The sequence below is a fragment of the Acipenser ruthenus genome, chromosome 17 (genome assembly GCF_902713425.1).
Source record: "Acipenser ruthenus chromosome 17, fAciRut3.2 maternal haplotype, whole genome shotgun sequence".
NCBI lineage: Eukaryota > Metazoa > Chordata > Actinopteri > Acipenseriformes > Acipenseridae > Acipenser > Acipenser ruthenus.
In genome coordinates, this window is record NC_081205.1 from 19,555,958 (window position 1) to 19,569,066 (window position 13,109).

Here is a 13,109-nt window from a genome sequence, read left to right on the forward strand (position 1 = left end):
TTGAGAAGGCAATTTTCCTACCCTTTTTAGTTGTACCATATTTTGGCCGCACACTTCCCATGGCGTGAGGAATGTGCGTGATTGTTAAATCTGGGTGGCATTTTTTCTTTTTCTTTTTTTTTTTATATATGTGTCCAGTTATTTTCTCCAATAATTTCTCCAATTATTTGTTATAATCAGTTGTGAATGATTTGATTAACTTATTTAGTTTCTCACATTAGTATTACAATTGTATATCACCTTTTTCATTGTTGCAGGATTTTCTTGAATTTAAAGATATTTTGTTGGTCCTCCTCATAAATAATTTGAAATCTGGAACTCATTTTGATCTGCTGATTTTGCTGGTTGGTTTGTGCAGCTGTTTTGAGGAATCCTTTCCAATTACAAGTTACTTGAACAAAGTTGTAACTAGTTACGGTAACGTATTACTTTGAATAAATTGAACTAGTTACAGTAACTTATTACTTTGAATAAACTGAATTAGTTAGATACACAGTTACTTCTTAGGCACAGTTTACAGGGATATTTTTCCTTGGTTTGGTCAGACTACAGCTTAAAACATTCTTTGCAGCTCATCTATCTAACCCACTCATTCCCTCTGGTGTCATTTTTTAGCTGCATGATATAAAAAGAACATGAGGTTTGACTTGCACTATTGAATCGCTTTCTGATCCATGTTATGCCCTAGCCACTGTCCTTTTTATTTGAATGTAACAAAGTAACCATGGTATTTTTCTTATATAATGGAATATGTCACCACATTTAGTTACCTGTCTGAAGAAAAAAAAAATTTACATTGAAAATGACTGACAAATCTAATCAGATTACAGTAATGCATTACATGTGTGCATCATTCCCCAGCACTGTATGAGGTGAAGTCGGTGAAGACTTTTGTATTTATCAACTACACATGCTTCTCACAGGTGTTGCAGCACAACTACATAATAATGCTCCAAACCCCTGTAGTTTATACAAATGGAAACATTTCATACTACCTAAAACATGGTTATTTTTTGACAAACTTGGATATTGATAATATTTGGGGTGGTTCCCCCAAGCCCCCCAGCAGCGCCATTGAGAGCTGGTGGATTGGAAAGCTGATAAGCTCAGGTATCATTTAAGATATGTCTTTGATTGTGGAGAGGAGAGCCACTGGGTCAATACAACGCTGGTCTGGCATCCATGCTCAATGTCACCTCCAGCTGCTCACAGAATTCAGTAATCCAGCTGTCATAAGGAGCTTGCTTGTAAAATCCTGGACCAGATATTAGTTGTTATTTGCTGTGCACAGCTTGTGCTTTAAATAGTCCTCAGACAGATCCTTACCTCTCTCCCCATTGGAAACTAAAGAGGCTTCTGTACAGTAACCAAGTTCAAGGCTCATCCGGGTGCTGAAGTGCACTTGTAAACCTGTTAACATTGATGAGCTATTAAACTGGTTAATACATTGGTAGGAAATGATGGAGATTAGATTATGATGTACTGGGGCCTTGGACACAAAGGTTTTTAACATATAGCAGTACAACTTGAATGGGACTGAAACAATGCAGGAGATCTTGGGGTCACGCCAGTAAAACATTATCTCACAAACGTGAACATTTAAAAAGGCAAACGGCATGCTCGGTTACACAGCCCCAATTGTGAAATACAAAGCTACAGAAATTATGCTTTTAAACAGGGGCTAAGCCCATGTTTTTGTTGGCAGGTATTACATGAAATCAAACACCTATTAATTAATTTGTTTTAATTTCACAACATAAAAAGCTGCCCTTTCCCTCACCTTTACAATTGAGTACCAATCAATGGTAATTCCTCATTGAATGACTTAAAAGGTGTTGAATGGCAGTTACTTGAGATGTAAATATTGCTGCCCTTATTCAGAAGCAGTGAGCGACATGTAGAACTGGGGAGGTAGTCAGGCTCTGAAAATAAGGTAAGAGAGATGGGACGACAACCAGTTTTTTGTGATTGAACGCCTGGAGCTCAAGACATGGGGGGCTGAGGTGTTGGAAGGGTTGTGGCAAGGAGCGAGTCAACTAAGAGTTTGGATACAACAGGGAGTTAAGTTTGCATAGCAGCACCATATGTCGGGTTTTGAGATGCAAAAGTGAAGGATGAAATGAGAGCATGGACCGTGATTCAGATCGCAGAAGCGAAGGCCCAGCAGGCCAAGAGAGGGAAAGAACGGTGAATTCAGAGCAGCAAAAAAGAACAGAAGAAAGCAGCGAGACAAAGGGATTCCATGGAGGATGGAGGTGATTTGGAGAATCTGTAGTAATGTGCAGGCACCAAGGGGAGGGGGTGTTGGTTTTTGACATCTTACGGAGCAGAGGGGATGGTTGAGAGAGGGAGATGAGATACAGAGGAGGTGTAAGTAGTATTGAACCCAATCTGCATTAACCCAGTCAATAACACAGTAACTTAGAATCAACAATCAAAAGAAACATAAATGAATGCATCATGCCCCCGCTAGATTGAAAGGAGTATGATCTTCACAAAACAAACATTTATGATCCACTATGTGTGAAAAAAGGATTGTTTGTGGGGAAAAAAAAAAAAACACTACTGTGATTCTTGCAAACACTGCAGGGTGTTCAGTAATCCTTTCACAGCCTGAAGCCCAATTCAGGTTTTGAAAGAATAGATAAAGGGTAGGGTTCTTTTCACATTGCGGGGTAAAGGAATATGTTACCGTGCCTTGTTGTGAATGTGGACTCCTTTAAGATCTGGCTTGACAGAGTTTTGGGATCAATCAGCTACCATTCATGCACTGAAAGGCTCCCTCTTGTACTGAAGTTCTCATTTTTTTGGGGGGGGGTTTGACCCTGCAACATTGTAGACAATTTGATCTGCAGTCAAAGTTTTGCATAATAAAATTAAATCACACAACTCAGACAGATTTAGTTTTAATTAATATGCTTTACATATTTTTTTTATTATTATTTACAAAGGCGCAAACCTTGTGATACAAGAGTTTCTTTCACTCGTCCAAATGAGTTCAATACAATTAACTGTTCAAACAAAGTGTAATCAAACTCTGGACTGGGAGTGCTCATGGCCTGTGCACACCTTATCTGGAGAAAGCCAAGAACTCGTTAGGCTGTGGAAAACCAGCAGGTGTCTGCATCATTAGATTGGACTGTGGGTCTTACAGCTCGAGTACCTATAGCCTGCCACACAAACTTCCCCAAAAGGTATCCAAAGGGGCCAAGTCTAAAACAGACATCGACGTACACTAATTGCAGTCTGCTGGCCTTCAGTAGCATTATTTAAGACTGCACACACATTTAAAAATGTCTATACCAGGAAACTCACTTTGCATAAGATTTGAGGAAGTCTGTTCCATAGCACACTTCCCAACATGGAACAGTTCAAAGCGCGCCAAGGCTGTGGGGAGGATTTCTCATGAGACTGAATACAGAATCATTTGCTCATACTTATCAGCAAGTTTGAACTTAAACTCCAGATAATAATTCTTAGCAGTGTAAGTTCACATGTAATTTAAGTTTAGTGAGCTGAGCTCATCAGAAAAAGCACTGATACAGAACCATGATACACAGAGGCCCTTTAAGATATTGTTAAGTATCTTGCTGTTTTATTCCTTGTAGACACTTTTGCAGGGAAAGCATGGTCCACCACCATTCACCATGGGTGGGTAACCATTAGTTACAACACCCCCTTCTGGGTAGACATTGTCTGCTGCTACTTTTAGAAATAGCCATGCTTGCAAATATGCATTGCTTTCCATGGATCACAAATGACAGTACTCATACAGCCAGTGAGACATGTTCAGATAATTCGATTATTCTCAGGCTACAGTAAATCATGAAAGTAAAAATAATTAAAATCAATTCTCTTCTCTGGGCCTGGCTGGAAGAAAATCATGGATTTAGGCACAACTGAACTGGGGTGGTGCAGTAGAGAAAAATAAAGACAGACACGACTTTAAAAACAAAATATTTGCTAAAAAATAAACCGTGGATTGATAATTCTGAACAGAGCAGTCTACTTTTCCATTTTAGTGTCTAGATATTTTTTATATTTAAGATGTATATGTTTTAATATATTATAAACATGGTTACTGTACATGTATGGAGAGCACACAGCAAAAACAAACAAAAACAATGAAACCTTTTCACACAAATCCTGAGGAAGTCCTTAGTTCAAACATCTCCTCTTCCTAATTCCTCGTCTTTGGCATGGCAATATATGACATCATACCTGTACTGTTTATAAATCAATGAAAACAAGATGCTAATTTCTATGAACTGCAGTGGCAGTGCAGCCTAGTGGTTCCCACTGAGGACTACAATCTTTTAACATTTCTTTTAAATCAATCCATTCATTCATATTCACTTGTAGCCTTTGTTATGAACTCTTGTTAGGAACATGTGTGACATTTTCATTTTCTGATACCTTTTTTTCTCAACCTTAATGCTGGTGTAAACATGTGCGTATTTATCTGTAAATGATTTCCACAACACCAAGCCAACACAAAACCCTTTGCAGAGGGTCATTCATTTGAAATGATCACAAGGGTGTATCTCCATAGTGAATACAAACCAGCTAGTCTCTATAACCCATAGGTGAACATAGGGTCTGGAGGGAATCTGATTTTCATGTTTTAGTGATAGATCATTGCAAATTGGCCTGGAAGGAACTCCAGCTTTAGACTACAGTCAAAGACAATTCTGATAAGGTGACCTTTCAACTCTATGTGGATTCCATAGGGAAATACCTATCAGTATGCTTTCCCAATGTCTAGATCAACATTCTCTTGCCTTAAACATTTTTTATATGAAATTGGGGGTTTAGTAGCAATGGGCACTGTGCATCTAAAACCTCGACTTCGGCTCGACTGTGCCCCAGCCCTCAGCTCCTACCACTAGGCCACACCGGAAATCCAGTCCCCAGCCTGAACCACTAGACCAGTCCATCTCCCACACACCTCTGACCAGTAGGTGAGGTAACTCCTATTACAAACAAGCCATGTTTGAAGCTGAAAGATTTTAACACTTTGAAACAGCTTCAGTCATGTACAATTCAAATGGACATTCCTCACAATAGGCTATATTCTGATTTGCACATTACATCATTCAATACAGATTTATATTAATATTCTCTGAAATAACAACACAGCTGGGACACAGTTCCAGAGATCGCTGCTTGTCGTAGAAGGAAGATCGGCCACAATTTGCAAGTGATATACAAATCAGAAGGATGGTCCCTTCACCTCCAGTCTAACGAAAGCTTGCACATGAAGCGCCAAGCTCTTCTGAGGTCCAGACAGAAAACAGCACTCCTTTTGCTGTGTATTTGGGAAGCGTGAGGGACTGTCAATCGTCCAATCAGAGATCAGACCAGAGCACGGCCTTGCTGCTCTTCTCAACACTAACCACATGGGCTCCGGAGGGGGACCAGGCCACAGCGTTGATAGATGAGCTGAAAGTAAACCATTAAAAAGCATTATTTTACTCAATTTATCCAAATGATCTCTTAGTGTATGACAACATGACCTGAAATATATTGATATATCTTCAAGCTATGTGCTGTGTATTTAAAGCAGTTACATTTAAAGTAACCCCAAGCAGAAAATGTGTGTTCCACTGCCTGCAGTGAAGATAACAAGCTAATTCTAGAACACAAAAACAGATATGGGGTGCTGTGCCTAAGCTATGCATTTGTCTAGTTTTTGTACATTGTGTAACCTTTCTTTTATATTATGGTGGCAGGTTCCTATTTATCCCAGCTACCTCTGTGCACTTTGGTCTGCGACTCACCTGTGGTGTTTTCCCAGCTCCTTCTCCACTTTCCCCGTCAGCACATTCCACACATACAGAGTGCCGTCAGCAGAACCTGCAGCAATGTAGCTGCCATCAGGGCTGGAGCGCACACAGGAGACAGTGTTAAAACAGAGGAACACACTGCTCCAGGCAAGAAGGATGGGTGCCAGTGTACCCGAGTGGTTGAATATTGTTTGTCAAAACGTAATCTCAAACCTCAACCCAACTCAACCCGTAATCTCAACCCATCTAATTTTATGCCACTAATATTGCTTGATAACTTTAAAATCATATCTAATAAAAGTGAATAAAACTATGACTAGCTCACCATGAGAATTATTTAAAAAAATGTTCCATTTACACAAAAAAAAATAAAAAAAACAGCTCTGGATATAAACTTTCATTTGTATGACTGGTATGCTTTAGGAGTTGCTCCTCCTTTTGGGAAACCTCCTCTCTCACAACTCAATCAGTTAATCATGGCTAGGGCTGGGTTTTAGTCACAGTGGTCGCCACAGTGGTGCACAGTGGTGCCACGGATTTTATCACTTTTGCTAGTGTCTGTGATTTTTGCTGATGTGCGCGACTTGCGGGGATGTCAGTAAATTGTGTTCCATCTGTATGTTATTTTCATTGAAAGTGTTTATTTTACGAACATTAAATTTCGCATTTAAAAAAAACAAAACGCGTTTATCGTTTATTAATTCGAATAATTACATATTTTGAACTAGCTCCAACACTGTACTTTGCTGTCCTGTTTTTATTATTATTATTATTATTATTTATTTCTTAGCAGACGCCCTTATCCAGGGCGACTTACAATCGTAAGCAAATACATTTCAAGTGTTACAAGTAATACAATAAGAGCAAGAAATACAATATATGACTTGATTTCATCACACCTGTACTTCTTGAAAGTTATGTTAACAGTTCATAAATTCAGTGTGTGTGCATGTGTACTATACTAACTGCCAGCAGTAGCTGCGGGACATACACTGAACAGTTCTCTTTTTAATTTAAAATATTGTTCTACTTGTTGTTTAATTGTTGTGCGGTTGAACTTAATTTAATGTACACGTCTCTTGTCAGCCCCACACCCTCTTTGTGTTATCCTTGTGTGTGTATTTCTCGCCCCCAAAGCGTGTTACACTTCCCGTCTGCTTACCCATTCCCCTGTTTGCGTCTTTATTCTCTGCTTAGTTCAGCACTTATATATAAATGCTACTGTTAGTTAGTAGTCACTGTTGCAGAGCAAATAAAAAAGCAACAAACTGAAATTCCATTTGCTTATCTCGTCCTTCTTTGCTGAACCTGTGCGCACCAGGCGCCACAATATGCTTTTATTAAAGACACTTATTTTTTTTTTTTATCCCTGTGACTTTATTCTCCCTATGTCACTTTCTCTGTGGTTTTGAACGCATTGATTGTGATTGCTGTGGGACATATTCCCTGAATATTATAATACATGAATGTGTATTAATGATATAACTGGACTAATTAATGAAACTGCTGTGTCTTAGAAAAAAAGCTAACTGCTGTGTCTTAAGAAAAAGGGTCTCTTGGTTCCTGGCAGACAGACTGAACTATGTGACCTACTGATTAGAGGACCGGCGCCTGAACTAGATTAGGCTGAGTGGACAGTTGAATTATGTACAGATAATTCACATGTGCAACAACAATCGTTTTGACGCAAGGGAGACAAACTAGCGATGTCCCAGTGGAAAGGGACATTAAAACATCAAAGGACTGAGTTTAAAAAAAAAAGGCAAGATACACAAATGATCTCATGAAAGTGGCTAGTTAGCAGAGTGAGAAAGACTATAAATATCTAAACAAAACACTTTGCGCTCCACATCGAATGCTAAACAAGGTGCTGTCACTCTGCTAGCAAAGCTGCAACTCCGGGACTCTGCCTAAAAACGGAATCAAGACGGGGAAGCAAGCTTCAGCGAGTCAACGACCACAAGCAACGAGACTGAGGCCCGGCTGAAGGACTGCCGTAAAACTTAGAGACTTATCAGACAAACCAGTCTAGGTCTGCTGTACATCTAAAACCACAGTATCCAAAAGAAACTGTGCCCTGCTACCTGCGTAGCGAAAAGATTCAACGAAGAGGACAGAGCGGACGGGCGCTGTTGTGGATCCTATACCAAGGATTGAAGACTTTGTTGCAGCTGTTTGTTGATTCTATCAAGAATTGAAAGCTTTGTTGCAGAGTTTGATCCAATGTAGGATTGAAGATTTCATTGCAGAGAGGAGAGTTTTGTACTGGACACTTCAACAGATTGAGTTTCCAAGCCAGCAGACCAAAAGTCTAAGCTTCAAGGAACTGTTGAGTATAATTCCAGTTGCATTTTCCTTTCATGGAACTAACTTAATTAATTAATTGTAACAAATTCACAAAGAATTGAACTGTTATTTAGTTTGCACACTTTGCGTGTGAAATAACTTTTAGTGAAATTTGATGAATCTACCTCATTTTTGTATGAAGAATGTCTTAAAAGTAAACTTGCCATATACTTAATCTATATACCATTAAGCTTAATGTGATGTATTCTAAGATTGTCTGCATCATCTCAGTTGAGGCTGTGTGCTTGGATGTGGGCGTGTGTAAGTGAGCAAGCTGCTACATCACAGCCTGATTGCTTGCTCAAGTGCTGGTGTGTGAGGAGACAGGCGGTGTCATATTTCAATTGCCTGCTAGTCAAGTTAAGGCAGTGAGAGTTTTTAAATTGTGTTTTGTGCTTAGAGACTAAGACATTTCCTTTCTGATTTTTCTGATTTCTGATTATTATTTTGTGTACTTAATTGAAATACCACTATTGATTAAACATTCCTTGTGTCTGAGCGTGAATGTGTGTTCAGTGCAAATCCTCGATCTTGGTTACACGTCAATTAAATATTATTAATAAGAGAACTAATCAACCCAGATAAACATTAAATTATCAATTATTGAATTGTTCCCACACCGCTGTGATTTATGTCCAAATTTTCAGCGACAAACTCCTAGCCCAAATCATGTCTTTCTACAAATTAAAATTAACCAAATTAAATGAATTGCTGACATATTAGATATGTACCTTATAGGCCAAAATCAACTATCCTATACTAATCAGTCCTAGTAGGTCAAACAGAAAATGTTGTGTAACACCAGAAATAGTGAATGTGAAAAGCAAATCATGTAAGATACCAACTCTTTTGGCAATGCTTTTCTCACTTGTGGGTTATTTTCCTTACCCCACACACCCTCTGTGTATTCATATCTATCACTATCTGGAATGCATGACTCTCTCATTTGCTTTGGTCTTAACAGACAGTGAGAGGCTCCTACTTTCAATATGGTTTTTCTTACCTAAACATCACTCTCGTCCAATCGGAGCCACACTTGAAGCCTTGCACGCTGAAAAGGGAAAGTCAGCATTAATAATCACTGAAACTAAAAAAAATAAAATAAAAACTGGCATGATTTTTATAGAATAAATCTGTTTATTTCAATCAAAACTGTGTTCAACAAAGTGTAATGTATCACCATAAAAAGCATCAATAGAACCACTGCCTGTCTTTCCTCTTCCCTGATTGTGTCTCTTTGCAAAATTGCTGTTCTTCAGCAGCCCAGCCTAGCCTTCCCCAGGTGAATGTCTCCCTTTACAGACTGACCCCTCACCTGAATGTCTGCTTCACTGTGTTAGTCCGCAGGTCAATGATTTTCAGCAGGTCATCTCTTGTACAGGTTAGCAGCTCCGTTCTGTCAGGGTTTAGGTCAAGAGATGTGACCTTCCCAAACAGCTCCAACTCGCGCACAATACTCTCTGCCCTGAGGACAAGCAGACCAGAAAGGTTACACTCACACATGACACTACACTGTGTACAAAGAATAACCAAGCTCTAAAGCAAATAAACCGGACATGGTATGGGTGAGACTTTACTCAATAAACATGTATTTCTGAATATGCTGCTCTATTACTACAGTATGACAAGTCTCTGGAGAGATTCCTTCGAACAGCAACCAGATCCAAGGGCCTCTTGCTGTCTGTAACTTTTATGTGTTCTTAAGTTGTTTTTGGTCAAAAATAGTACTGTAAAAAGAGAACAGTATAGTGCGATTAAACTGCTTAACATTGAGCTTGTCTGAGTCTGATTCAAAAACATTTTAAAACTGTTAGTTTACAGCTCTGTTCTAACGGACAGCTTAGACCAGGGGTGTTCAATCCTGGCCCTGGACAGCCGGTGTCCGTCCTGGTTTTTGTTCCAAATGTGTCCTAAATTACTTAATTGGACCAATTATTACCAATTATTGTTCTAATTAAGTATTTTAGGACACAGTTGGAACAAAAACCAGGAGGGACACTGGCCCTCCAGGACAAGGATTGGACACCCCTGGCTTAGACAATGATGTGCATTTCGACACACGTTTCATATTATCAGAATGTTATCCAACCCTACACGTGATTAATATATCTACAGTACCGAAAGAATCACAGATTACAGTTGTGTACTGAATATGAACTCAATATCTAAAAAGTTATCATCTGGAAACCGCGAAGTCACATGACCCAATATGGCATGTCACAGGTCAAAGTAGAAAGCACCATTATTTTGCCTGAGGAGTTTTCATAAACCCAACATCTGAAATGTTTTAAGTGATATTAGCAGTTGAAGCAGGGACTGCAGTTTAACAAAAAACATAAGCTCCCTCTTACAGGGAAACTTAATAAAATGCTTCACTACTACAGACGAATAGGCAAGAACCACAATCTCCTAGAATGGGAGTTTAAAACCCATGTCTGAAGTTCAGCTACTTGTCACTACCATAGCCATCAAAGCTATGGGCCTCACCTGATGTCCCAGTAGCGGACTTTCTTATCGAAGTGGCCACTCATGACACACTGCTCAGTACAGACAATGTCATTGCAGCTCGATCCTGCAAACACAGTCTTTATACCTGCAGATATATAGGAAAAAATGAGAGACATGGGTCAGATAAACAGCTTCCCCAGAGTGGCACCAGAATGCTACCCACCCAAAACTGTGCCAAAAAATTGTTGCATATTATAGCTTATAAATCCATCTTACAAATTTGCAGTTTTTAACTTCTCTGCAACATTTAGTTTCTGGAGCATGCATTTTTGGCTTAGAGGTATAATGCAGGAGGTCTGTGTCTCTGAAACTAAAACTACCTTTGGGGAATGTAAACAAAATGATGTTTGTAATAGCAAAAGGCCAGTCTCTCAACACAACAGTGAAAGAGCATTTTTTTTCTATAGAATACACACATATACTGATGTTGGCAAATCAGTTCATAAAATGTACGAGTACAGAGCAAACGTGAAAAAGCAAGAGAACTAAATATACATACAATTGCATTGATGTAACAGCCCCCTTCCAGCCTCAGTGGAAAGGAGTAACACTTTGTTCTACACTTTGCTCTACTGTGAAACTGCTGATGGCAACAGGTTTGTGAAACACCTACTTTTAGAACGAGCACAGAGCAAACTTGTTAAATATTTGTGTGTGTGTGAGAACTAACACTATTCAATAAAGCAGGGATATCACAAAACGTGTCAATGTGAGCTTCACACTTCCCAAACTACCTGCTTTGTAGCACAACTTATTGCTACAAACAACCTGGATGGCGGATGTGTAATTAAAAACACTCCTGTAGTTGCACAACACAAGTCATTAGATAAGACTTCAAAGGAGTTTCGTCTCCAACTTCGTCCAGCCGTCTCTTTGAGACTGCCTGCAGACCCATTTCTAATCCTGTGAGGTTTTGTGGTGCAGACGGCATTTCATCACGGGCTATGATGCAACAGATACAGCTTATCAGCTTGGAGGCATGCAGACAGCTGCACCTCTGTGCACCCTCAGACTGTGAGGAGTCTGCTTCCTTTTACACAGACTGTATCACAGCAGACATGGTTGTATTACTAATAAAAATAAAAAAAAAGAATGTGAAAAACTGCTCAGCTTTTTTTTTTTGCTTTTATTTACAGGAAATTGACTTTTTTAAATGATACATTCTTTGCATGTTCAGGTGTATGGTTCATAGATAAAGAAGTATGTCAGTTACATACACCCCCCCACAGCGGTATATTTAAAATTAGATCTATCAATTGGATTAAACAGTTTATGACTGTGACATATATCAACAGTTTGTACCGAAAAGTATAGATATGAATTTTGCAATCAAATGTTTAACCCTTTGCGGTCCTATGTCGGACCTGGTCCAACATTGCAATTATTCCTATCTGGTCCAATGTCGGACCCTGTCCGACATCATCAAAAAGATGCAAAAAACAAGCTGGCTGCTACTGCATCAGCGCTCAGAGAATATCACAGACATTTGCAGAGCTTTTTTGAGATGTTATAGTCATAAAATAATGACTTGGATTGCATTATTGAGGCGTTTGGTGATAAAACGAGTCATCACGAGATGATTGATCGGTATGTACGACTATTATTATTATTATTTATTTCTTAGCATATGTGAAAGCTACAGCAAACGAAAGGGTGGGGCGGGGCTGGAGATGCCTAGTGAGTGCTTTGTTGATATGCAGGGCCTTTTAAACCCGTTTGACTGTGGAAAAAAAATACTTTTAAACAGCGCGTCTAAAATTAACTGCACGTGTGAAAATAAATTGGACCTGACGCGTCTGACACGCACTTAATAAATGGACTGTAAAGGGTTAATTGCAATATGAGAAGCGACTCTCCGGACACATGCAAACATGTAGACTGACTGATGTATGGACAGACAGACACCCCACTATGTGCCCAGAATCTGATATTATCAATAACTTATGTTAAAACCAAGTTTCATTACATTTGATGGGCAGTTTTCCAGATACATGAAGAAATATGTGAAGTGTGACACACATACATACAAATGTCATCCCCAGCAGGGATAAGAAGTACGGGCAGCAGTGTGGAGTAGTGGTTAGGGCTCTGGACTCATGACCGGAGGGTCGTGGGTAAAATCCCCGGTGGGGACACTGCTGCTGTACCCTTGAGCAAGGTACTTTACCTAGATTGCTCCAGTAAAAACCCAACTGTATAAATGGGTAATTGTATGTAAAAATAATATGATATCTTGTAACAATTGTAAGTCGCCAAACATTATTTACTTTCAGTGTCATTACTTTAAATAAGTAGGTCTACCTTCATAACCAAAATGAATTACCTCCATGTTTTCTAAAAAATATATCTATTATAGTCTTTCAACACAAATAATATTTTAAAACCTGTAGCTTGTCAAAAAGCTTTTCAGAAAAATAAAAAGTTAAATAATAATAATAATAATAATAATAATAATAATAATAATAATCC

At 39.0% G+C, this 13,109-nt stretch overlaps 1 protein-coding gene across 3 annotated transcripts in view; it reads right to left on the minus strand.

Annotated features, from left to right (window-relative positions):
- Nucleotides 1-2,899: 2,899 nt before the first annotated feature.
- LOC117423455 (autophagy-related protein 16-1-like) overlaps nt 2,900-13,109 on the minus strand; it is a 33,003-nt gene continuing 22,793 nt past the window's right edge. For all 3 annotated transcript variants that reach the window (XM_034039266.3, XM_058990055.1, XM_034039267.3), the window contains 5 exons: nt 10,620-10,725; nt 9,448-9,597; nt 9,136-9,183; nt 5,781-5,882; nt 2,900-5,442 (listed from right to left, as the gene is read on the minus strand). In XM_034039266.3, the coding sequence (XP_033895157.1) occupies nt 5,349-5,442; nt 5,781-5,882; nt 9,136-9,183; nt 9,448-9,597; nt 10,620-10,725 (500 nt within the window). In that variant the 3' untranslated portion in view covers nt 2,900-5,348. The remainder of the gene's footprint in view (nt 5,443-5,780; nt 5,883-9,135; nt 9,184-9,447; nt 9,598-10,619; nt 10,726-13,109) is intronic.